Source organism: Balaenoptera ricei, chromosome 19, assembly GCF_028023285.1.
Source record: "Balaenoptera ricei isolate mBalRic1 chromosome 19, mBalRic1.hap2, whole genome shotgun sequence".
Taxonomy (NCBI): Eukaryota; Metazoa; Chordata; class Mammalia; order Artiodactyla; family Balaenopteridae; genus Balaenoptera; species Balaenoptera ricei.
Genome location: NC_082657.1, coordinates 7281996 through 7307091, shown reverse-complemented (window position 1 = coordinate 7307091; position 25096 = coordinate 7281996). Strand labels below are relative to the sequence as shown.

At 55.3% G+C, this 25096-nt stretch overlaps 1 protein-coding gene across 1 annotated transcript; it reads left to right on the top strand.

Moving 5' to 3' along the window:
- The first annotated feature begins 498 nt into the window (after positions 1-498).
- KASH5 (KASH domain containing 5) lies at positions 499-23398 on the top strand. Its single transcript, XM_059904550.1, is given in 21 exon segments — positions 499-514; positions 3173-3310; positions 6449-6559; positions 6986-7172; positions 7651-7715; positions 8919-8985; positions 9248-9409; positions 9657-9774; positions 10112-10162; positions 14899-15031; positions 15034-15059; positions 15227-15283; positions 15531-15590; positions 16595-16659; positions 16784-16910; positions 17213-17335; positions 19462-19520; positions 21335-21380; positions 22871-22935; positions 23019-23138; positions 23248-23398. Coding segments are annotated over 21 exon segments (1947 nt in total).
- The last annotated feature ends 1698 nt before the right edge of the window (positions 23399-25096 follow it).

Genomic DNA, 25096 nt, shown 5'->3' with positions numbered 1-25096 from the left:
ATCTTTTACCCCTAATGCCCCTCCTTAGGAGTCAATTTGGGATATAATTCTCTTCCTCGCTCTAGCCAGAAAAGCTGAGGCTATTTTTCCTCCACTCTCTCCTAAAAGGAATGAATAAAACGGTTTGGAAAAGAATCCTTCGGGGACCTATTAATACATGGTGACTGAAGCCACAAAAAGGCACGGGAGTGGTGAGGCAGGACAGGGCAGGGCATCATTGTACGGTGACCGGCAACCTGGCACGGAACAGAGGGCAAAAAGGGGACGGCTTGGTGACTGATAAGAAGTGGGGGATGGCCCAGGGGTCCCTCAGGCCAACGCTCCCTTGCTTGGGCCCATTACACCGAAGCTTGAGGGCGCAGAGAAGATCCCAGCGCAGGGGACGCAGCCTCCGCCGCCCTCTCCCGGCAGCTGTAGTCCCCTCACCCTTGGCCCGCTCGGCCAATACGCAGGCGGCCGCTTCACGAGACTGGGCGCGCGCCCCCGGCAGCCCTACGCATGCGCGGCCTTACAGGTAACCGACTAGACCAGCGCACGCCTGGCCCCCCGTGTGCGCCTGCGTCGGGGGAGGAGCTCTGAGACGCCGCGCGCGCTCTCGGTCCCACCCAGTCGCCTTTGCTTTTCCTGGCAGGGACAGCGCACGCGCGTCTCTTCAACGACCGAGGTGCCGTTTGTTTGTCGTTCGTGGCCCTCAGCTGTGTCCCTAGACTGCGACGTGGCCCCAGGTGCGCCCTGGCCGTGGCGAGGTTCCCCGGACCAGCCGAGTCAGAGCCCCTCCTGAAATCCTGGTAGAGCCCCCAAATCCTAGGGGAGAGTCCCCAATATCAGGGCCTTCCAAGGCTTGTTAAAAGTCTTTTTGAAATCCTGACCAGATCCCCTCAGAAATACTGAAAGGAAACCCCCAGGAAATCTAGTAGATGACCCCTGAAATCCTGTCAGAATCTTCTAGAAATTCTGTCAGACTTCTCCCTCAGAGCCTGCCAGAGACACCCCCCCAAACCCTGTTTCGCTCCTTCCAAATCCTATCAGAACCCTCCCCCCAAGTCCTGCCAGAGGTCCCCAGAAATCTTGTCAAACCCACCAAAAATCCTGTCAGATTCCCCTCCAAAATCCTGTTAGAGACGCCCTCCCCCGAAATTCAGAGACCCCCCAGAAATCCAGTCAGAGACCCCCCTTGAAATCCAGTCAGAGACCCCCTTGAAATCCAGTCAGAGACCCCCTTGAAATCCAGTCAAAGAACCCCTTGAAATCCAGGCAGAGACCCCCTTGAAATCCAGTCAGAGACCCCCTTGAAATCCAGTCAGAGACCCCCTTGAAATCCAGTCAGAGACCCCCTTGAAATCCAGTCAGAGACCCCCTTGAAATCCAGTCAGAGGCCTCCTTGAAATCCAGTCAGAGACCCCCTTGAAATCCAGTCAGAGGCCTCCTTGAAATCCAGTCAGAGACCCCCTTGAAATCCAGTCAGAGACCCCCTTGAAATCCAGTCAGAGGCCTCCTTGAAATCCAGTCAGAGGCCCCCTTGAAATCCCCACAATGCCTGCTTGGGTCCTCCTCCTGCTAGAATCTCCCCGTCAAAGACCCCTGCGGTCCACCAGAGCCTCTGTTGGTCCCTCACCAGGAGTGTGTCCCCCAAACCCTGTCAGAGGCTCCCAGGGCCTGTCATCACCCTCGCTCGCAGGGACCCTTCCCCACTCAGGGCCCACAGCCGTCACCCCCCTTCTGCACCCCCCAGCCTGGTCCGCACTCTGGAAGGGTCTCTCTTCAAAGACCCCTTTTTCTAGGACCTTCTAAAGCCACCAGGAAGTGCACACTCCACAGCTGTGGACCCCGTCTGGCACCAGGGAGAGCAGGGCGTGGGGAGTACTTGGTGAGGAAAGGGGGGGCAGAGTGGGCGGGGTGAGGACAGACAGGCCCCAGGTGACCGTATGTTGACCGTGTGCCCCAGCGTGCCCAGATCAGCCTTATGTGGGCACCATTGTCTGTTGTCATTCTTCGTAGCTCCCCTTTCACTCTTGAAAGGGTCCTGGAGTTGGGACAGTAAGTCGTACGGTCAACCTGGGAATGATGGAAGCAGGACAGGGCATCGTCAGGGCACAAAGGAGGGAGTCCCTAACTGCTCTAGGGACTCAAGGAGGGCCCCCCAGAGGAGCTGGGAGCCTGGGCCTGGGAGGACCGTGGGAAGATGCTGAGTCCCTGTGGGCCGTGAGGGACCTGGAGGTCGGCCAGTGGAGAGAAAAGGGACAAGAAGAAGCCAGGAGTTGCAGGGATCGCTGTGTGCGGCACCAGCCTGAGGGGCTGGGACTTAGTCCTGGGGGCACTAGGGAGCCATGGGAGGGCTGGGAGCAGGAGAGGGATGGGGATCAAACTCACAGGCGAAGCCAACAGGTCCAAGTACAAGCTGATAGGGCAAGAATGTCAGGAGCCCAGGGTGGTGTGGGAACCCAGGGACAGCCCCTCTTTCGGAAACGTTTTCCAGAGGAGGGGACATGGGAGCTGAGACAGGAAGGGCCAGTGAAGAGGATGTCCCAGGCAGAGACCCAGAGGTGGGAAGAACTGGCTCAGTTTGGGGAACAGCACACAGTTCAGAGTTGCTGGAGCAGCAAGTGGGATTTGGGGTAGGGGAGACAGGTGGGATCAGGCCATGCAGGGCCTTCGATATCAAGTCCAAGGTCTAGGCTTTGTCCACGGGGTGCTTGGGAGCTGTGGAAAAACATTGAGCAGGGGAGGGGCAGGTCAGCTCTGGGGCCCTGTGAGGATGGATTGGAGCGGGAGACTGGAGTCAGGAGGCTGGGTCGGAGGCTGGGTCAAGGGCCCAGGGGGAGAGGCTGAGGCCTGACCTGGGGCCATAGGGAAGGAGAGGAGGGGTCAGGGGAGAGTCACTGGGCGGGAGGGACAGGGCTGGGGAACTTGACAAACTGCGGGCAGGAGGGATGGCAGGAACGAGTGACCCTACCCCCTTTGATCTCCGCCGCCCACTCCTTGGGCCCCCCATTTTCCCAGCTCACACCTCCAGTCCATAAAACAGGTCTGAGTGGGAGCTGCACTGGTCCAGGCAGGGGTAGGCAAACTGGTTCTGAGAATCCAGAGCGGCCCGGGGCACAGGTGGGGCAGGGCAGGTCTCCATCCGCGGGTGGCTGGTCTGAGGAGGCCATTCCCCTGTTTGTCCTTCCAGGATCTCTTGAAGAAGCTGGTCCCTTTTCAGTTCCTCCCAGAGATGGGGGGGAGCTGTTAGTTTCGCCAGCAGCTGCAGAGCAGCGGGGGTGGCCCATGGACCTGCCAGAGAGCCAGGCGGGCGGCCCCGCTGCCGAAAGTAAGTGACTGGGTCCCTGTTTGTCCCATGGGAGGATGAAGAGGGAGGAGTGGGTGAATGGGGCGCCAGGCTGTGACTCGGGGACTTGGGAGAGGTGGCCTGGGGTGGCTGAGCCTCCATCTCAAGGCAGGGTGGGTGGCAGAGAGGGATCCTTGATCAAGTGCCTGCTGTGTGCCCACCTGCCTGGACACCTTATCTCATTTGCTCTGGGGAGGCCAGACTGCGAGAGTAGAAGCCTCTGCATGCGCTGTGCCCCTGCCTGGAGCACCCTCTCCAGTGACCCACAGGCTACCCTCACTTCATTCAGATCTCTGCTTTCTGTAAAGCAGCTGCCCTGTCGCACTCTCTCCCCTTTCCTGCTTTACTTCTCTTCATAGCACTGACATCTATTTGTCTGTCTGTTTAGACTCTGTCTCCCGCACTAGAACATGAGCTCCACAAGGCAGCCTCAGTTTTATTCACTCTGGTATTCCCAGTCCCTAGAGCCGCGCTGGTCAACATGCGAGCCATATATGTAATTTAAAATTTTGTTAGTAACCATATTGAAAGAAAAAGAAAAAAAGAAACAGACAAAATGAATGGCAATAATAGATCTTATTTAACCCCATATATCCAAAACAGTATCCTTTCAGCGTACAACAATGTAAAAATGTGTTGGAGTCATTCTCTTTTTTTCATACCAAGTCTTCAAAATCTGGTGTGTACTTTACACTAATAGAGCATCTCAATTTACACTCACTGCAGTTCAGGTCTCAAGAACCACTGTGGCCAGCGGCTGCCCTGTTGGTCACGCTGCACTGGAGCAATGCCTGACATGTAATAGGAACCCAATTGCTAAGTCCTTGAATAATTGGATGGATGCAGACCAAATGGGTGTGAAAGCGGCTTCGGGAGGAAGATGCTGAGTTGCCCTTTCTGAAACTCATCTACTAAGTGAGAGAGCCCGAGGGAGACTCCCACCCTAGAGGAGAGGCAAGACCCCTTTCTTAGAGGCTCCTAGCAGGCCTGGACTCTGGCCTCAGGAGGCTCTCCAGATAAGAAGGTAGGAGGCAGACACCGGGGTTCGGGAAGCTAGGGCAGGCTGACCGAGGGACCAACATCTAAACATCTAAACTTCATCTGCACCAGCAGAGGGCGTGCGGCCACCGAGGAACCCGTGGCCAAAGGCTGAGCCAGCTTTGGGAGGCTCCCGAAGGAAAGGGAGGAACACACCCAGGAGGGATGGAGACCGAGGAAGGCAGAGGGGGGAAAAGAGAGAGACAGTGGAGGAGGGAGAGAGAAGGCTCAGGGAACGGAGAGTCGCTGAGTTGTGGGGAAAGAAGCACAGAGACAGGGAAGAAAATGGGAGCGGTGGACATGGAGACAGGCAGGCGGGACTCAGGGGACAGAGAGATGGGGAGGAGGATGGAGAGAAAGAGCCAGAGAGAAAAAACTAGAAAAGGGACAGGACAGAGACAGAGGTAGAGACACTGAGGAAGGAAATGAAGGAAAGAAAACAGGAGAGAAGCAGCGTGACATCTTCCTGAGGGGCCCCGGGAGGCAGAGTGTCACATCTGCGCTGTAGATACATGCAGATCCTCAGATCTCACGACATCTGGAGCCAGCCAGTCCTGGGTGACCTCACTGGGCCTCAGGGTCCTCCTTCATAACATGGGGGCACAGTGAGAGGAGGTGTCTCCCCTAACTATACATTCCCGCTCCCCTTCCCTAGAAGCATGAGTTCAAACCCAAGGGCACAAATTTTAGCTCACTACAAAGAACCCTTGAAGAGTCAGAGGGATGAGAAAGGGCACTCATATGTTGAACATGTGACCTTGGGCAAGTTTCTAACTTGTCTGTGCCTAAGTATCCTTATCTTTAAAGTGGGGCTAATAATAGCAGCTACCATGGTTCGTGTAAGATGCTCAGAGGGGGCCTGGCTCCTATTAAAGGCTGAATAAATGTTCAGTTTTATTATTGAGCTTCCACCATGTGCCAGGCCCTCTGCCAGGGCCTTTCCAGATTTTATCTCATCTCTTCTCCAGGAGCGAAGTAACCACCCCCCACCACCCATTTTCCGGAGGAAGAAACTGAGGCTCCAAGAGCCTGAGTCCCTTGCCCAGATTGCCCCCTGAGTCTGTCAGACCTTGCAGCCTGTGCTCGGCCCTCTGCTGTACCCAGCTGTCCAGGGGCAGGGCAGGGAGCCTCGCAGGTCACTTCCAGCCCTGGGAAAGAGGCTGGGCTGGCCCAGTGGGTCCTGGGGTAGAGAATATATAGGCTCCTTCTATATCTTGGAGCATTTGTTGAGTGCCTGTTATGTGTGGGCACAGTGGATACAGCAGTGGACAAACAGACCCCAGGATATTCACATTGTGCAGAGGCAGGGGAGAGGGGGTGCTCTTCAAATACACAGACCTAGCCCTCCCAGCCCTGGGGAGGGGAGATCACTCTATCCACCCATTTTACCGGTGGGGAAACTGAGGCTCCAAAAGGAGAAAAGACTTGCCCACAGTCATGAAGCTGGACTCTGAGCTCCTAACTGCTCCCCCACCACCCACCCTGCCTGGATTGCCCCATCCCCCTTCGTTTCAGGCCCCAGGCCGTGGGCACTGATGACACCAGCCTCAGGGATGTGGGAAGGAGAGAGACCCAGCCCCGAGGCGGGCTGGGAGACCGGAGATGCTGCCGGGAGGGATCGATCCAGGCTGCCCGCGCGATATCGGATTGTTCCTGGCTCCTGGGCCCACCTTCACCCTCGGCTTCTCCCAGAATCCTCTCTTCTTTGCCCTCCTCCACCCTTAGCCCCCTCTGAGCCGAGCCTGGGAAGCAGGGGAAGAGAGGAGGAAAGGCTGTACTCAGAGTATTTGTTCAGTATCTGGGCTCCTGAGCCGACTGAACACAAAGGATTCAACAGCAGGGGCACTTCCTGGCCTGAAAGATGGGGCCCACATTCCCAGGTCGGGGGATGGGGGAGGTGACTCAAAGACCCTCACATTGCGGCCCCCACCCAAAGCTTCCTGCGGTTCCCCACCAGCCCAAACTCCAGGCAGCTTGAAATGAATTCCTTCCCCTCTGCAGGAGCCAGGACCTGGGGTCACCCCTCTTTGCTCTTCATCATCCCCCCTCCTCATAGGTGGGCTGGCCCTCTTGTCTCCTCAGTGTACCTCTGGGACCAGCCAGAGGGGGGGAGCCTGGGGACGGGGACGCTGCTCAGCTTAGAGGAACAAATACTCAACTCCACGTTTGAAGCTTGTGACCCCCAGAGGACAGGTCAGAGAATCAAGGAATTATAAGGGATGGAGATGGGGGGCTGGGAACTGGGGAGCCATAGCGAGAGGGATGGGCTAGGGTGAAGTGGATGATTGTGGGAAGCTTCAGGAAGGAAATGGATAAGGGGATGTAGGCCTTTCAGGACAAGGACGGTGAGGGGAGGAAACTTGGGGAACGTTAACAGAGGAGGGTGGGGCTTTGGGGCCTGGGAGAGGGAGGAAGGGCAACCACTGTGGGCCTGGTGGGGCACAGCTGGTCCTCTTCGGTCCACCTTCTGAGGTGGGGATGACTGGGCCCCCTTGCCCAAGGGCCATGGTGCAGGGGTGCCACCAGCCCAGCCAGTGGTCCCACTTCAAAGCCATCGCCTGTCCCCATCCCCCACCCCTCACCTGCCCCAGACTCCCTCACAGCCTGCTTTATCCCCAGGCACTGTGGCTGTGACCCATGTACTAGCCTACCTGGAGGCTGTGACGGGACGGGGCCCCCAGGATGCACGCCTCCAAACACTGGCCTGCAGCCTGGACCCCAATGGGGAGGGCCCTCAGGCCACTGTGGACTTGGACACCTTCCTGGTCATCATGCGGGACTGGATTGCTGCCTGTCAACTGGATGGGTGGGTTGCCGCACCTCCTCCCTCCCCCAGGAAACCCTTCCTAAGATCTAACCTCATACCTGCTTACTGCAGCCAGCACCCGTTGGGCACAGGGACCTGCTGTGGTTGGAAGGAAGCTGAGGAGGAGAGAAAAGTAGAGATGGGGTTGGGGGAGGGGGGGGTCTGCGGACAAAGTGCCTGAGATGGGGAGGCAGAGGGAGTCTGGGGGCAGAAATAAAATGGGCTGGAAGGAGGAGAAGGGCGATGTTAAGGGGCTGACAGAGGCCTGTCCCCATCCCTCCTCCAAACCCAGTCCTTGCCCCTCCTGCTTTTCCATCTGGCCCCGGGTGCTTGCCATCTGGCCTCACCTTCCTCCCCACAGTGCTCACTCTCACCTGACCTGTCCCCTCCTCCCACCACAGGCAATCCCCCTGCCAGTGGCTGGTCAGGATTGGGCGGGTTGTTGCAGGGAGCTCTAAGCCTCATCCCTTTGATACAGGGGATTAGAGCTGGAAGAGGAGACCGCCTTTGAGGGAGCCTTGACCTCCCAGCAACTGCCATCTGGTGAGATTGTTATATAGAGAATGAAGCAGGCAGGCCCAGGGTCAGACAGTGTGGGGAACTTCCCACCCAGGGGCAGAGCAGGGGATGGGGCAGGACTCCAGAGACCTTTGCTCTAAACTGGAGCTGCGAGTTTGGCTTTCTAGGCGCCTCCACGACATGACTGCCTCCCAGCTGCCCTGAGCTTTGGGGTTTGTTTGTTTGTTTTTTTCCTCACGGGTTCTTTCCAACCCCTCCTGACACCAGCCCTGTTACAGAGGCCCCTCCCACCTCTCATCATCATCTCCATCACCATCATCAAGCTGGCCCCTCCCTGTACTCTAGTCCCTGCATTCACAGTCCCTCTGGTCTTGTTGCCGGCACTGCCCCGCTCCGGCCTGGCCTCAGCTCAGGCTATTTCTCAGCCTGAACTTTCCGTGTCTTCCCTCATCCTTCACACCTGATAGGGAAGCCCTGGTGGGGAAGGCCTGGGATGCTGCAGGCTAAGGTCCCTTTCTGTCCAGCTCCCTCAGCACAGATCTGCAGTCCTCCCCTGCAGAAATCTGATTATCTGACTCATTACCTGCCCTGCTGTTTGGTTGGCTGGTTTGCTCACCATTCTACCCCAAAGTCTTCACACATAGGAGGTGCTCCATAAAAAAGTGTTCATGTTCTATTTCTCCAGGCTTATAAAAACAAAAGTCAAAAAATATAGCTTTCTTGATATTCTCTTGAACCTCCTCCAGCTGGGCTGTGAGCAGGGAAGGGACAGGTCAGCTCCCGGGGAGGAGAGGCTGGAGACCAGGAGTCCGGGGAGGAGAGGCTAGAGGCCAGGAGTCCGGGGAGGAGGCTGTGGTGAGGATCCAGGGGGAGAAGGTGAGGCCTGAGGCAGGAGGAGTGAGGGAGCCAGGACAGCCCAGGGGCTGGGTGGGTGAGTGGGAGAACTGGGAGGACAGACAAGTTTGGGGCAGTTGAGGTGCTGCCCAGTGTTGGGCATGATGAATGTGGGGCAGTTGGGGGCTATGGGGAGATCCAGCCTGAGCTCAAGGTACCCATGAGCAAGAGGCTTTCTGGATGGTGGGTATAATTGCAGCCCCAGGAGCAGATGGGATCACCCAGAGTGCATCTGAGGATGGAGGCCAAAGGAAGACCAAGGCCGGAATCCTGGAGCAATCCATCATCTCAGGCCACCTGAGAGCCCACCACCCTCTGTCTGTCTCCCTCCAGGACGCTCGGAAGCTGAGGATCCAGCCAACCTGGAGAGCTTCGGAGGCGAAGACCCCAGACCTGAGCTGTACCTACCCTCAGCCCCTCCCTGCCCTCCCCCTGCCCATGCCCTCCAGCCTGCCTAGGGCCCAGGGCCTGGCCTAGGGCTTGGGGTCCTTCGGGAAGTGGGTGAGGGACACAGGCTGTGCTAATAGCTCAGGGAGAGTGGGGCAGTCTCCTATTTCTCTTTCCCTAGAAGAGCCGCATCTCCCCGCCACCTACACCTACCCCGACCTGGGGAAAGGAGGCCAGGGCTGTGGGCAGTGACCCTGGACCTTCCCTACCCCCAGGTCCGCCACAGCCGACCTGCTGAGCAGCCTGGAGGACTTGGAGCTCAGCAACCGCCGGCTGGCCGGGGAGAACGCCAAACTGCAGCGCAGTGTGGAGACAGCCGAGGAGGGTTCCCTGCGCCTTGGGGAGGAGATTTTGGCTTTGCGCAAGCAGCTCCGCAGGTGGGCCCGGCCCCACCCACCCTCCTGCACACCCCCGTGTCCCACCTGCCCACAGGCACAGGCTCACTCCCACTTTCTTAGTATTTTAGGTAGAAACTGGGTCTCTGTCCCCCCACACTCAGTCTCTTTCCCTCCTTTTCTCTCTGGGTATCTGTCTGGGATTTCTCTGTTGCTCTGAGTGGATCTACATCCGTGATCTCTACATTCCTCTCTCCCATGTGGCCCACCTGCCCCCGCCCCCACTCAGTACCCAACAGGCTCTGCAGTTTGCCAAGGCCGTGGATGAGGAACTGGAGGACCTGAAGACTCTGGCCAAGAGCCTGGAGGAACAGAATCGCGGCCTTCTGGCCCAAGCCCGGCAGACGGTGGGTTTCTGGCAAGGGGCACAAAGGTGCACTCTTCTTCCTACTATCTTGGAGTCTGAGCAACAGAGACTGACTATGGAGTGGGAAAGGGCAGAGGTCACCCGGGCTTCCTCCCTCAGTCCAGGCCCTGCTCCCCAGACTTTGGGTCCGGTTCTACTTAGCATCCCTCTCATGACAAAGGGGACAGCAGCAGTCATCAGGGCTCCCCAGACGCATTCCCCCGGCCCTGCTCCTCAATGACCCAGGCCCAAGTTGCGTGCCCAGGGGTGGAAAAAGGGCAATTTGGGGGCAAGGAGGCCTGAAAAGAAGGCTTTGTTCTCTCTCTGGGTTCGGTCAGGAAAAGGAGCAGCAGCAGCTGGCGGCTGAGATAGAGAGTCTGCAGGAGGAGGTGAGCTGCGGCCCAGTGCCCACCCCACCCCTTCCCCAGTCCACAGGACCTTCCTGCCCTACCCACTGCTGCCCCAAGCACCCCCAGCCGCCTACAACAAACACCCTTCAGTCTGGTGAGGGAGACCTCAGAAGCCCAATAATGTGTACATGTCCCTGAAGATCACATGGCTGCATGTGAGGACTGCCACAGTCGGTAAGAGGGTGGGACGTGGGGCGGACTCCTGGTTACGCTGAGGCTGCCTATGTAAGCATGGGCCAGTCTGCCCCTCTCTGTGCCTCAGTGTCCTCACCTGCGAGAAAGGGCAAAATAATGGAATCTCCCTGGTTGGATTGTGTGAGATTTAAACAAGAGGATGCTAGGTACAAGGCAGGACACATGGAAAGAGCTCACAAAAAGATAGCTAGTGTTGTTCATATTTTTTATGGTGGAAAGAACACAGGCCTTAAAGTCAGCCCTGATTCAAATCCCGTCTCTGGGACTTCCCTGGCGGTCCAGTGGTTAGGACTCCGAGCTTCCACTGCAGGGGGCACGGGTTCGATCCCTGGTTGGGGAACTAAGATCCTGCATGCTGCACAGCACGGCCAAAAAAAAAAAAACAAAAAATCCCATCTCTGCCACTTACACAACAGACAACCTTTAGGCATGTGACGTGCCCTTTCTGAGCCATAGTTTTATTATCTAAGAACAGGAGAGAAGGATATCTGTTTGTTAGGATTGTTGTGGGGATTAAATGGCCACTTTTAGCCCAGAGCCTAGCACATAGCATGAAGAGGCCCAGTCCAACCTCAGGGCTGATTCAAGCCCCATTCTGAGACAGAAAACATCGTCTTAGTTAATTCTGGGTCCACCTACTCCTTTTAGGTGGAAATAAAGCCCCCACAGAAGGTGGCATCTAAGTTGCTGGAGATCCACGCAGCATCTCAGTGCTCCTCAATCAATGTCTGTTCTCTCTGCTGGTCACAAGACTGATGTTCATTGTCCCATCTGGTCCTTAGCCTTAGTCACCACTGCACGCTGGCATCCACTGGGGGGCTGACGTTGCCTTCTGGTCTCTGGATGTACTGTCCTCACTGCATCTGCTGGTGGTAGCCCTCGTCGGAACCTCACAACCCACAAATGCCACTGGGGTTCCTCCACACCCTTCTAGGGGCACAGAGGAGGTTTAGCTGCTTTCCTGTGACTTTGTGTCTATAGGGGCCTCACTGGGCCTTCTGTGCCTCAGCTCCTCACACAGCCATCTCTGTTCTATTTTTCACACACCTTGCTGCTTCACAGACTGAGCTGGGAAACACCTCTCTCAGATTCCCAGACATTCCAGAGGTTCTGTGGTTCAACTGCGTCCATCCTGTCCAGCCGTCTAACCTGGGGCTTGGGACTGGCCTCAGGGCCCATTTTCACTCTGTTGTTCTCTTCTTTGACTCTCCCTGAGCTCCTCCCCCAGCGCTGAGGATCTCTGCCCAGCCCAGGCAGTAATACTCATTCTACTTGATCCTCCCAAATCTCTTTGTCCTATGTCTGTATTATGGCTTTTACACGTAAACCAAAAAATTTTCCACTATCATTCCCTGGCTCTTCCATGAAAATTCCCTCTGTTGGGGCAATGGGAATCTCGCTGCAGGATGGCTGCCATGGTGTGAAGCATGGGGTGCAGACAGGATGTGACTGTTTCTTCCAGAACATCTCTTTTATTGGGGTATAGTTGTTTTACAACGTTGTGTTGGTTTCTACTGTACAGCAAAGTGCCACGGAGTTCCCTGTGCTATACAGCAGGTTCTCACTAGTTATCTATTTTATACACATTAGTGTATATATGTCAATCCCAATCTCCCAATTCATCCCACCCCCTCCCCCAAAACATCTCTTTTTAAGAACAAGGAGAAACTTTCCCTGAAGCCCCATGACAGGACCTCCCTCTCATATCTCATTGGCTAAAGTGACATCAAATGATTATAGCCAAACCACTCCCTGGCATGGATAACACAGCCACCGATAGGTCTGGGATACTTTCAGCTCTGAAGAAGAAAGCACCGAAGAAATGGTGGCTTCAATCTGAAGGACACTAATTAACTTAACAAGAGGTTTTGAAGGTTCTGGGCTGGTTTGGCAGCTTTTTGACTTGTTTGTCTGTCTGTGGCCTCAGGATCACAGATGGCTGCAACAGCTCCAGACCTCGCGTTCTCACTCAAAGCAGGACAAAGAGGGGCAAATGCTCCTCTCATGGCTCTCTCTCTTCATCAGAAGGAAACATTTTTCCAGGAGCATCTCTGCTCCACCCCCACACCAGCAGACCCCTCTCACAGCTCACTGGATCACGTGACAAGAGAGGCTGGAATAATATCTGACCTTCCTCAGCCTCTGGAGTGGGAGGCAAACGAGTGAGAGGGGGTGAGAATGGCTGCTGGGTTAGCTAATCAGCTGGGTGTCTGTCCTGAATCTGCTGAGATTTCCATCTTGATTCACCTCCAGAGCTGCAGCTGGGACCCACCTGCCCACGTGGAGAGTGGACCCCCAAGGAAAGCAGGAGAGGGAATAAGCAGGGTGAATGGCAGCCTGCGGTCTCTGCCTCCTCCTGGCCCAGAAGGCCTGTACCAGGTCAAGTGCCTTGAGCAGCGCCTGGGACATCCTAGGCGCTCGATAAACAAGCTATTCTTGGTTCCCTTCCCCCACCTTTCCCTTCTCAGCAGCTGCCTACAGACCATCTATAGATCAAGTTCTCAAGTTACAGTAGAATAATGCTGGAGTAAGGGACACTCAGCTTTCCTACAAGAACCTACAGAGCAGGGCTCAGGTTACTGCAGAAGAAGGCAGGAGCGGCTGAGTAACCAGGTTCCCTGCCGAGTGGCCCAGGATCCAGCCTGTAAATCCCGACCAGGTGGACAGATGTTGACACAGCATTCCTGGCCCGTCCTTCCTCTGCCCTTCACCTGGCAGTCCAGGCCCGCTGAGCCTGAGAGGGGGAGAAGGCGGCTGATGGAGGACCTGGAGCTGAGCCAGGCTGGAGTGAAGGGGGGAGCTGGCCTTGGTATCCCCAGGGGCGCCGGGGGGAGGGGTGTGGCCAAGGGAAGTCGACTGCCTCCGTGCTCCCCAGTGACTGCCCCCAGTGCTTTCCCCAGTGACTGCCTCATGTCAAAGCTCAGCGCAACTTGCTAGGTTTTTGGTGCCTGGAAGCTCTAGGCTGGAATTTGGTCCGTTTTGTTCTCAAGTCCCATTTTGTGGCTGGCGTGGGCTGCCCTCTCCCAGCCCCTTTGTTTTCGCAGATAACTCTCTTTACCCTTGAGGACTCAGATCCAGTACAGCCTCCTTGCAAACCCTGGACTCCCACAAGGCCCAGGGCCCTAGGCCCACCTCATGTATTATCCTCTGCTTCTGTGTCGGTCTCCACCTCCAGTGATGAGCAACTTGAGATGAGGGCCGAAGCTCATTCCCCATTCTCATCCAGGGCTGCATCTGGCTCAGAGGAGTCTGGGAGTTAAAAGTGCAGGATTTGGAATCAGATTTGGGTTTGAGTCCACTTACTCTCCACGTGACCTTGGCCAAGTTTCTTGGCCATGCCAATCCTTAATTTCTTCTGTAAAACTGGGCATGATGACAGTGTAAAAATTAATAATTGGGACAGCCAGACTTTACATTCTTCCTGAATGGCACAGTAAAATGCATATAGCAGTATCCATGAAATCTTCCTTCCAAAAATTAAACAGGAGTCTGGACAAGGCCCTGGATCTACCCATCAGTTTATAGGAAATAATGAGGGTGGGGGGAGCATGGTAAACGTCCTGCACAGGGAACAAGAACACAGTAAACCAAATCCAAACGCACCAATTCTACAGGACAAATGACCTGGTTTCTTCTACAAATGAAGGACCCGAAAAAGTGCCAGGACTGGGGAGGTGGGGGATCACTGTCAGATGAAAAGAAATGGGACATTTCAACCAAAAGCCGTGGTGGACCTTGTTTGGATCCTCATTCAAAGAAACTAAGCGTGAAAAGACATTTGTGAGAAAACCGAAACCAAAAAAGAGCACTGGGTGTGCGATGATACTAAGGAATTATTATTAATTTTGTTACGAGTGATCATTGTATTGTGGTTTTACTACAGGAAAAGTCCTCAAGTAGGAAATACAAATGCTGGAGTAGTTACAGGTGAAATAATATGATGCCTGGGGTTTACTTTAAAATACTCTGGTTAAACAAAACAAACAAAATATTTGAAAAATATAGAAGAAATAAACAGGGAGAATGTATATAATTATTGAAATTGGGTGATGGATAATGGGGGTTCATCATACTGTTTTTTTGGGGGGGACTGTGCCCTGCAGCTTGTGGGATCTTAGTTCCCCAACCAGGGATTGAACCCAGGCCCTCAGCAGTGAAAGTGTGGAGTCTTCACCATGGACTGCCAGGGAATTCCCATCTTTATCTTTAAAATAGGGCATAAGAAATAAGCTAACACTGGCGAGGTGCTCAGTAACTATTAGCAATAATTATTAGCTCATTTAATCCTCACAGCCACCCCATGCATCCTATCTTATCTCCATTTTTGCAGCTCTATTTTGATTTTTCATCTGCAAATCAAAGCTGAGATCCCATAGGATGGTTGGAAGGATTAAATGGGCTAAAAGATAGACAGTGCTGAGCATGAGGCCCGATGCACATCAAGTGCTCAGCAGATGTCAGCTATGAATATTAACATGGCCGTTTGCTGAAGTGAATGTGACCAGGGTCCCTTCTTTCAGAACGGGAAGCTGCTGGCCGAGCGGGATGGAGTGAAGAGGAGGAGTGAGGAGCTGGCCACGGAGAAAGATGCTTTGAAGGTGCCACCCCTCCCTAGCACCTTGACAACTTCCTACCACCCCAAGGCCATTTTTACATCACCAGTTTCAGCCCCTGTGGTCTGGTGAGATCAGGGACTTCAATCAAGCCTTCAGGTTCCCAGGGGCAGTGGGCAACTCAGCTGAAACCCCCCTTGGTGTAGCTGATGTCCAAAGACATGAAGGGAGGTTGAGGAGAGGGGCTCGGGAGAGTGGGCGGGCCAGACAGATGGACGGGCGACTTCCTTGGCAGCGGCAGCTCTACGAGTGTGAACGCCTCATTTGCCAGCGAGACGCCATCCTCTCCGAGGTGAGGGGGCTGGGGGGAAACATTTGCCTTCTGTGTGTCTCCTGCCCCGAGTCTGCAAAGGGAAGTCCTGCTTGGCTCTAATCCTTGGATAATTAGCCAGGAGAGATCAGAGTGGTTCCCGGGAAACTGGTGCTCTCCCTCAGGCCCTAGCTCTTCCCCCAAGCCCACCCTGGCTGTCCCCCCAACCCCCAGCCTCAGCGTCTTCGGGGGGCTGGGCCCAGACTCAGTCAGCTTTGGGCTTTCCCAGCGTACTCGCCACGCGGAGAGTCTGGCCAAGACCTTGGAGGAGTACAGAACCACAACCCAGGTAACCCCCACTGGCCTGGCCCCACTCTCCCCACTTCTCTTTTGCCATCTCTGGGATTTGCTGCCTCCTTCTGTCTCTGTTGATCTTTTCCAAGTCTCCACGTCTTGTTTCTCCCATCGCTACTGTTTGACTGTGTGTCTCTCTCCCTCTCTGTCTCTCTCTGCCTTTTCACTTTTCCTCTGTTCCTTCCTTTCTCTCTTTCTCTCTCTCTCTCTCTGTATCTCCATCTCCTATCCACATTCCTTTTTTTTTTTTAATATTTACTTATTTATTTATTTGGCTATGTCGGGTCTTAGTTGCAGCACGCGGGCTCTTTGTTGCGGTGCACGGGCTTCTCTAGTTGCGGCGCGCCGGCTTCTCTCTAGTTGTGGTGCATGGGCTCCAGAGTGCGCAGGCTCAGTAGCTGTGGCGCACGGGCTTAGTTGCCCCGTGGCAGGTGGGATCTTAGTTCCCCAACGAGGGATCGAACCCACGTCCCCTGCATTGGAAGGCAGATTCTTAACCAATGTACCACCAGGGAAATCCCTCCCATCCACTTTGATTCTCTGTGGGTGACTTCTCACCACATCTCCCCTCCTCCTATTTCTGTATCTCTGCCGGGCTTGTTTAGATTCTTGTCTCTGCCTCTCTCTGGGTCTAGTCCCTCTGTCTCCTGAGGCAACTCCTCTTTCTGTCCCTTGTCTTCAGAGTCTCTTGCACCCCGTGTGTCTCTTGCCTCTCTGTGAATCTGTTTCTGTGTCTCTCGTTTTTCCATGTGTTTCCATCTCTGCCTTCCTTTTCTTAATTTTCCTGACTGATAGGTTACCTCCTGGGTTCCTGTTGCTCTTTGCCTCTCTTTGGCTTCCTAAGTTTCTGTCACTGTTTCTTCCCCTTCTCCCTTGGCAATACGTGTCTGGAGGAGCCCAAAGAAGTCACAGGAGTGGAACTGACCTTGGAAGAGGAGCCCAGGCATGGGGGGTGGGGAAAAACGGAGACCCAGGGGTCCCCCACTCCTTCCTTTGCAGGAACTGAGGCTGGAAATCTCACACCTGGAGGAGCAGCTGAGTCAGACCCATGAGGGGCTGGATGAGTGAGTGGAATGGCGGGGGTGGAGGAGGCAGGAGGGGAGCCCCAGGACAGGGACCCCTGGCCTCCAGCCCCAAGGTGGGCAGGGCAGCAACCCCAGCACAGGCTGACGGACAGGTGGTGGGCAGGCGTGGAGGCAGCCTTCCCCGTCCTGACTGTGTGGACAGGCTACCCGAAGGGGCTCAGGTGAGGAGAGTGGACTGGACCAAGCTGCCACCACCGTCGCTGGGTGTGGAGATCCAGGCCATTCGGCAGGTGGGCCTGACACCCCCAGAACACCCTAACCCACCACCAGCGGCAACTCTGACCCAGCCCTCTCGCCCCACCCCGGTTCCCCCAGGACCATCTCAGTCCTTAACTTCATCCCTAACCCAGTCCTTGGTCTGGGCACCAAACCCCTCCCGGGTGCTGCCCCCACCGACTCCCCAGCCCAGCCTCACACTACCTCCCTTCCACCTCCCATCCTCACGCCTCAGCCCATCTCCATCCCACCCCTGACCTGTCTTCTGCCTTAATCTGACTCTCCCTGGCCTCAGAAACAACTTCTTCTTGCCCAGAAACAAGAAGTGGCAGCCGCCGATCTCTCCAACCCTTTGTGTGGCGTGTGGCAGTGGGAGGAGGTCATCAATGAGACCAATGAGGAAGCTGAGTTTCCACCTGAAGCCCCAACTGGGGGGCAGGTGAGCACAGGAGGGACTCTGAGACCACCGGATCCAGGGGCCGGGAGAGGGGCCTGGGACACCATGTGCCTTCACTGTTCCCCATCTCATAGACAGATGTTGACTGAGGGCCTGCTGGGTGTTGGCCAAGGAGCCCCTGGCCAGACAGGACACCACCTCTGCCCTCTAGGGACTGGCCTGCTGGTGTGGGAGACAAAAGTGGACAAAGCAACACGCAAACTGCATGGTGGTGGTTGTTGTCCTTATTTCAAATACACTGTCAGGAATCTCCTTAGTTTATATGGTGCTACAGCGGGAAGGGAGTAAGTGAATTGTTCTTCCTGACCCATAAAGGTACATTAAGCATTTACCTTTTGAATATGTCACCTTTAAGAAAAACTTAACAAGCCCGCTGTGTAATCTTGAATTCAACAATAACCATTGTTTTATGACTTCTGTAATTACCTGAACAATATTTCAAACGTTGTTTGAAACAATGAAGACAACTCATCTTCAGTGTTCACAGCTGAAAAGTGAGATTTTAAGCTGTTAGTGCCAGAAGAATTCCTTTTTTTTAAGGAAATATTGCTAACAGCTCTGTAAACAACGCTGTATTGTCTTGAAAATTATACTGCTTCAAAGCTGTTCATCATCCTTAAAGGACAAACTCGTTTCTCTGTTCACTTTTTCCCTGAGTTGAGAGAAGCTTCTGTTTCTCTTTGACACCAGCGCTCCTGTTGGATTCCTCGCTGACCTCTCCCACTGCCTCTGCGAGGTTTAGGCACCCTCATCCCTCATCCTGTTACTCATGGGAAACTGAGGCTCAGAGGGAGGTCACACAGCTTGTGGGGGGCAGAGCCGCGCTCCTCGGGGGACGTGTAAGTTAGAGCGAGCTTCTGCTGAGAGCGGTCCGTTGCCTCCTGGAGGGGAAGACTGACCCGGGCCTCCGGGTGCTGCCTGCGCTGGCTCCTGGGGACACAGAGCAGAATCATTCAGGGCCTGGATCCTCTAGCGCCCAAGGCCTGGTAGAGATCATGCAATCAGGCCATCCCAGTGCAGGATGATCCACGTGCTAGAGGTGGCGGCGGGCCCTGTGGGAGCCTAGAGAAGAGAGTTTCCATGTCGGGTAGGCGACTGAAGGAGATATCACAGGGAAACTGACACGAGTTTATTTTGAAGAAAGAAAGAGAGAAGTTAAGTGGTGTGAGAAAGGAGAAGTCTTCCAGGCAGTGGGAATAGTAAATGCAAGGATGTGGGAGCGTGAAACCCCATAACATGTTTGGGGAGCAGAGGGCAGTTGGGGGTGACTAGTGAGAGATGAGGTCTGGCTGGATAATGAAAGGAATTCCGTGTCAATGAAGCTGAGAGGTTGTGCTTTTCTCCATCAAGCCACAGGAAGGCTGAGGGTAGGGAGGGGCAGGTCAGCTCTGGATGTAGAAAGACCCCTCTGGGGCCACACGGGGACTGACTGGAGGCTGATAGCCTGGGAGGCCAGGGAGGAGGCTGGGGCAGTGGTCCAGAGGTAGAGGGTGAAGGTTGAGCCAGACCAGGGCCTTGGGATGGAGAAAAAGGGACAGGCAGAGAGAATTGGGGCAGGGAGACAGAGCTGCTGACCCGCTGACAGCGGGGTTGAGGGCGCTGGATTCCGGGAAGGGAGTAGACAGAAAGACACTGAACTTAGCTTGCAACCTCTGAGGTAAACACCCTGAGGGATAGGGGGGTGCTTCTCGGGGGCAGTGGGTGCACAAGGCTGGAGCTCAGGGATGTATTTAGAAAAGTGTCGAGTTGGTGGTTGAGACCACAGGCAAGGATGAATGTCTCCAGAGAAAATGGAGGGGGACCTGGGTCCCCAAGACTGGGAACTTGGGAGGAGAAGGGTGTTGGAAGGGAAACGCTGAACCTCTTCGGGTCCCAGATGAGTGTGAGAGGCTTGTAGGAGTGTGAGAGGTGCAGGGGGACCTGAACGCCTGGGTCCTGAAGGAGAAAGGGGCTTGGTGGAACAACTGTCCTGTTTCTGGCTTCTGCTCCTGGAGGGATGATAGAGCCATCCTCAAGGGGGACCCAAGAGGAAGGCGGGTCTTAGAAGCAGGTGATGAATTCTTGGCAGGTGTTGCAGCCTGGGAGACCTAAGCTTTTCTTTCCCACAGAGAAACTTCCAGGGAGAGCCTGCGTACGCTCATGCAGGAAGGAAGGAGCGATCAATGTGGTAAGAAGATTGGTCCTCCCTGAGCCATCCCTCTGCCTCGAGGTGATGCCAACTGTCAGACGGCTAGAGTATAAGGCCTGGGAGAGCCCTGAGGGAGTGCATCACTCATTCCCTCGTTCATTCATGCTGAGGCCACCCTGGGCCTGTGGACCAGGATGAGTGAGACCCAGCCCTGCCCTCAGACCCTGATAGTTCCAGGAGGACATCCAGCACCCAGCCCCACCTGGGGGGAAATACTTCTGGAGGAGGCCCTGCTTGGGGTCCTTTAGGAGAGGTATTCGTATAGGAGGCCCTTAGACAAGAAGACAGTTGTCAGGCAGATGGGACAGCTCAGTCACTAAGTCACTGTCACTGAACACACCTCTCCCAAGGCCTCCAGGGAGCTCTGGGATGAATGAGACCCCGACTGTGCCCCAGGAGAGCAGCCAGACAGTTGGGAGATCATCAGGGGCTCTGGAATCAGACAACTTGTGTTCAAATCCCAGCTCGGTTACTTTGAGATGGGGTGGAGTGAGCCCCTGCCCTGTGATTGTTACCGACTGTTACGAGGCTCATGTGCAGCCTCCGAGGATAGAGAAAGCACTAGATGTCTGGGCCCACCCTCCTGCATGGGGCCTCTGCCTTCCTGTGGTGCCTCTCTCTCCCCCCTCCCCTCTTGCAGGCTCCCGGCTGCGGCAACTAATGAGGCTGCCTGCCACGGTCTCTAATTGGACTTGTCTGGGAAAGCTGAGATTGGGCAGGATGGGGGCCCTGGAGCTGTGACCTCCCCCTGCGTCACCAGGGAATGGAAGAGGGGGCTGAGCAGCAGCGGAGACAAGGGCTGGCGTAGGGGCTGGACTTCCGAGTTTCCAGGGTGGGGGGTGGTGCGGTGGGCAGGGGCAGTATGATCCACAGATTGGGAAGCTGGGAGTGAGGGAAGTGGTGAATCCTCTGACCCCTAGACGTGACCAGGGGTGAGAGCTTGGACCTTGAGAGAGGGGCTGGGGGGTCCCTGAATAGAAGTCTCAGAGGATCAGACAGCTGTTTGTCTGACTGGGGCAGAGGCTGGGGCCCACGAGCCTGGATTGGATGGGAGTTGAGGAAACAGCTGTATCCTGAGGGTGTTGGGCCTGAAGCTGGTAGCTAAGGCTGGAAGGTTGGATCCCTGATCCCCAGCGAAGGTGGTGGCAGGTGGTGTGGACCTCTGGGTCTCCAAGGGACGTCAGGGCTGGCCAGCTTGAGGCCTGAGCCCCCAGAGAGGCATTTCAGGGGCTCAGACAGCTGTGACCGTAGGAGGCGCAGAGGCTGGAGCTTGCACACTTAAGAGAAATGATTTGGGATGGGGGCAGGGCCCACACAGTTGGGTTCTGGAGTCAGGGGAGTCTGAGCTGGAGTCCCAGTTCTCAAAGAAGACCCAGTGAGACTGAGACTGACTGAAAATGGCGCAACCCACCAGGCAGGAAGCTGGGCCAGGGAGTGGGGTCCCGGAGAGATCTGAGTGTCTGGTGTTTTGGGTGCGAGAGAACCAGAAGCCTCTGATCGGCTGGGGGATCAGCTGGGAAAGTAGCAGCTGAGAAAGCCAATGAGGTGGAGAGGCCCCCGACCCTGTAGGAGTCACATACTCTGGAGAATTTGGTGAAAAATTCCCCTGAAAAAATACAGATGCTGAGACCTACTCGCAACAGTTTGCTTGTGGGGCTCCAGGATATCCTCCAGGTCTCTCCAGGGTGCCCATCCATGTTAAGAGCCCTCCTTTAAAGGTTCTGCCACACAGCGGGCGAATGGGAACCAGGCAGGGGAGACAGATGCTTGCAGCAACTTTCTTGTCGCCCCAGGTTGCCCAGAAGAGAGAAAGAAGAGGAAGCAGAGATCCGGGTCACGGTAGGCAGTCCCCAGCACCATCCACTGCAGGCCCTCAGATGAGGCTGCTGTAGTCACAGCTCCTCCCCAGCCCCTGCCCACACCCCCAAGCAGACAGAAAAATAGTTTGGCCAAGAGATAACAATGCCCTCGCTGCAGCTAATGAGAGCAGACGGTACTGTAGAGGGAGGCTGCAGGCCAGTGGGCGGCCAGAATGTTCCCAGGGGACCCCCCAAGCACACGTACAGGGCTGCAGCTGCTACACCACAGACGTGGCTACACCCCCGGGTTGCAAACATGCACACGCACAAGCGCCCACACTCTCAGGAAGGGCCGGACCCTCCCCGGCCAGCCCCAGAACTCCCTGTCACAGCTGCCCTGCCTGGTACCACCCACACCAGCTCCTTTGCTCCTCAAAGTGGCAGGTGACAATCCTGATTCTTAGGCAAGGGAAGGAAGGGAAGGAAATTTGGCGAGGTCAGAAGCCTGCAGTCCTCAGATAAGAACCGCGAGCCCCAAAGGTGTGCCAGCCTCCGTTCCAGGCACCTGGGACCCTTCAGGGTCCACACCGTCCAACATGGTCTCTCTAAGCAGCCTGACCCCAAGCCCACTTCCTTCCCACCACACCACGCTCCCTTCCATGGAGACTGGGCCCTCGCCTCAGTTTCCTCGCGGCTAGTGTGACAACGATCTTTACCCAGCTCTCAGGGTGAGGGTAAGTGTTAAGGATCAGGTTGTAAAGTGCCTGGCACAGAGCAGACACACAGGAGGTGACAGTGGTGAAGATAGTGGCTGGGGTTGGTGTTCCTGGAACTCTTTATTTATTATTGTATTGTTATTACCATATCATCATCTACAGAGCAAAGGCATGGGTGGGAAAGCCTGAGATCTGCAGAGGGGACGCCCTTTCAGAAAGACACGGGGGATGAGGTAGGAAAGTGAGTCAGGAGGAATATTTGGGGCTTTAATCTTAAAGCGCCTGCTGGGCCTGGCGCAAGGCAGGAAGATGGACCCAAAGAGTATCCACGGTGGACTAGGCCCAGCCCAGGGCTGGGCTCCTCAAGAAGATGGGGTCTCTGCCCTCAGGGAGCCTGGATACTTCCAGAATCAGACGGAAGATGGAAATAATAATGTTGAGTAGCTCACGCAGTTATTGCGCGCTCACTGTCTGCCAGGCACTGTTCTGAGCCCGCCTCCTGATTTTTTGGTTTTTGCCCACATTCACTCATTCAGTCTCCACTTCAGCCCTGTGGGGTGGGTGCCGTCATCATCCCCGTCCAGCACGTGGAGAAAGTGGGGCCTGGAGAGATGGGGTGACGTGCCAAGGGACACATAGCAGGAAACTGGCAGAGCTGGGAGCCCAACGCAGCAGTGTGTCTCCGGGAGGCTCACGCACTGAACCACTGTGTCCCACCCCCTTCCATGTGGTCGCTTGTGTCCAGTGGGCTGAACCGGGCACTGCTCCCCATCCAGGACCCGGTGTCTCAAGTTTGTCTCCTTTGTCCTTCCAGGTGGATCTCCCCATCCCTCTGGGAGACTCACACCCTGGAGACATCCCGGGAAGCCCTCCCGAGAGGTAGCGGGACCCAAGGGCCTGGGGGCGGACTTGGGGGCAGAGAAAAAGTCCAGCACTATCGCCCTGCCTTCCTTTCCCCCCAGCAGGCCCTCAGAGCCGGAGCTGCAGCAAGCCCTGGTGCCGGTGGTGAAGGAGCTGGTCCCAGTCAGGAGGCCAGTCTGGGGCCACCTCTGCCTGCGCCTCCTGCACCCCCAGCAGCTCAGGTGCACCCCAAGGCGCCTCCAGAGGGAGGGTGATGGTCAGACATCAGGGCACCGCCGGGATACCCTGGGCTCCTCTGGGCCGCCCAAGCACTGTGCTGCCTCCCCACAGAGTCACTCGGCACCCGCTGATCCCGGCGCCGGTCCTGGGCCTGCTGCTGCTGCTGCTGCTGCTGCTGCTCTCGGTCCGGCTGCTGGGCCAGTCCCCGCCCCCCGCCTGGCCCCACCTCCAGCTCTGCTACCTCCAGCCGCCCCCGGTGTGAGGCACGCTTCCCGCCGCCTCAGAGCGAGCAGCGTCTAGTTCAGTGACTTACCTGGGGCTCTTTTTACTGTTAATCCCGTGGGTGTGCCACTGTGATTCGGGATTATCCCACTGCCGGGACCCCGGATACAGTGCTCCAGGGTCCACAGCCCTGTATTGGGTTTTTATGTGAAGTCTCTTGGTTTTTTAACATTGGCAACTACATTTCTTAACAATAGCAAAACACAGCCAATAATGGATTAAGCACTAGGGGTTATATTTCCCTCACAAAACAAGTCTGGAGGAGGGCAGTTGAGGACCCACAGCTCAGTCTCCATAGCACCGGGACCAGCGTGCTGTGATTCTCTGTGACTCTCTTGGCCCTTCCCCTGTGCTCAGGAGATGGCAGGTGTTGTAGCTTCATACATCATATCTGCAGGGAGAAGGGGACACATCTCTTCCTTTTTATAAAGAAAAGCAATAGCCTTCCCAAAGCCAGCAGCAGACTCTGTCTCGTCGGCCAGAACTGTTTGGCATGACCACCCCTAGCTGCAAGGGCAACTCGGAGAGCAAGCATCTCTCCTGGCAGAAAGAGGGAGAACAAGATGTGGGCCAGGCACACACATAGATGTCACCAACGGCCAGCAGGAAAGGGTGTGCCATTTGTTCATTCAGCAAACACTTAGTGATCATCTATTTGCCATGGCTAGACTTTAGAAGACAGAAAAATAGACCCTCCAATGCCAGGCTGAGGAGCATTGATTTTTCTCCTGAGGCTGATGGGAGTTTGGGGGACATTTAATTACTTGTTTTTGGCTATTTACTTTGTAATTGAGGTATAACTTACATACAATGATAAATGGACAAATCTCAAGTATCAGCTGGATAAATTATTGCACATGTAAACATCCATGAAACCAAATCCGAGGTCAAGATATAGAACAGTTTCAGCACTGCAGAGGCTTCCTTGGGAGAGCTTTGAGCAAGGCAGGACAGTGATAGAGGTAGCTACAGGCTCTGTGAGAGCTCAGGAAAAGCACCTAACCCAGCCTGGGAGGTTAGAGATTTCTTCCCAAATAGGTAACATCTGCATTTAGTCTTGAAAGATGGGTAAGGTTGGTTATAGTAAACAGGGGCGGGGGAGGGTGTTCCAGGCAGAGGGAAAAAAGTGTGTGAAGACCAGGTGGTTGGAAAGCACCTCTGTGTGTAGAAAGCCATAGGCAGCACCATGTTGCTTGGATTTAAAAAAAAAAAAAAAAAGCCAGGGAAGGATTTGAGGCTTTAGAGTTGTGAGAAAAAAGATAGGTAGACAAGAGCCCATTAAGGGTTTTGAACACCAGCTTGAACTCTACTGTCAAGTGCCCAAGAAAGGGCTGTGATCAGGGAAGGGGCAGAATCAACTATGGGTGGGAAAGAGACCTTCTGAGCCTGTATAGAGGGTGAATAATAATGGAGTGAGGCTGGAGGCAGGAGGTGGGGAGAAGGCTGGGGCCATGGTCCAGGTGAGAGAGCATGAGGCCTGAGCTGGGCTGGGTGCATGGATGGAAAAAAGGGCAGAGCAGAAAGAGGCAGAGCAGGAAGGACAGAGCCAGGACTGACAGGCTATGAAGGAGGATGAAGAGGGAAGGGGCAAGGACTGCACCTGCATCTGACCCAGTGACTGGTGGACAGTGGAGCCATTCCCAACATGGAGAACCCATGAGAAGGGGTGGGCTTGGGG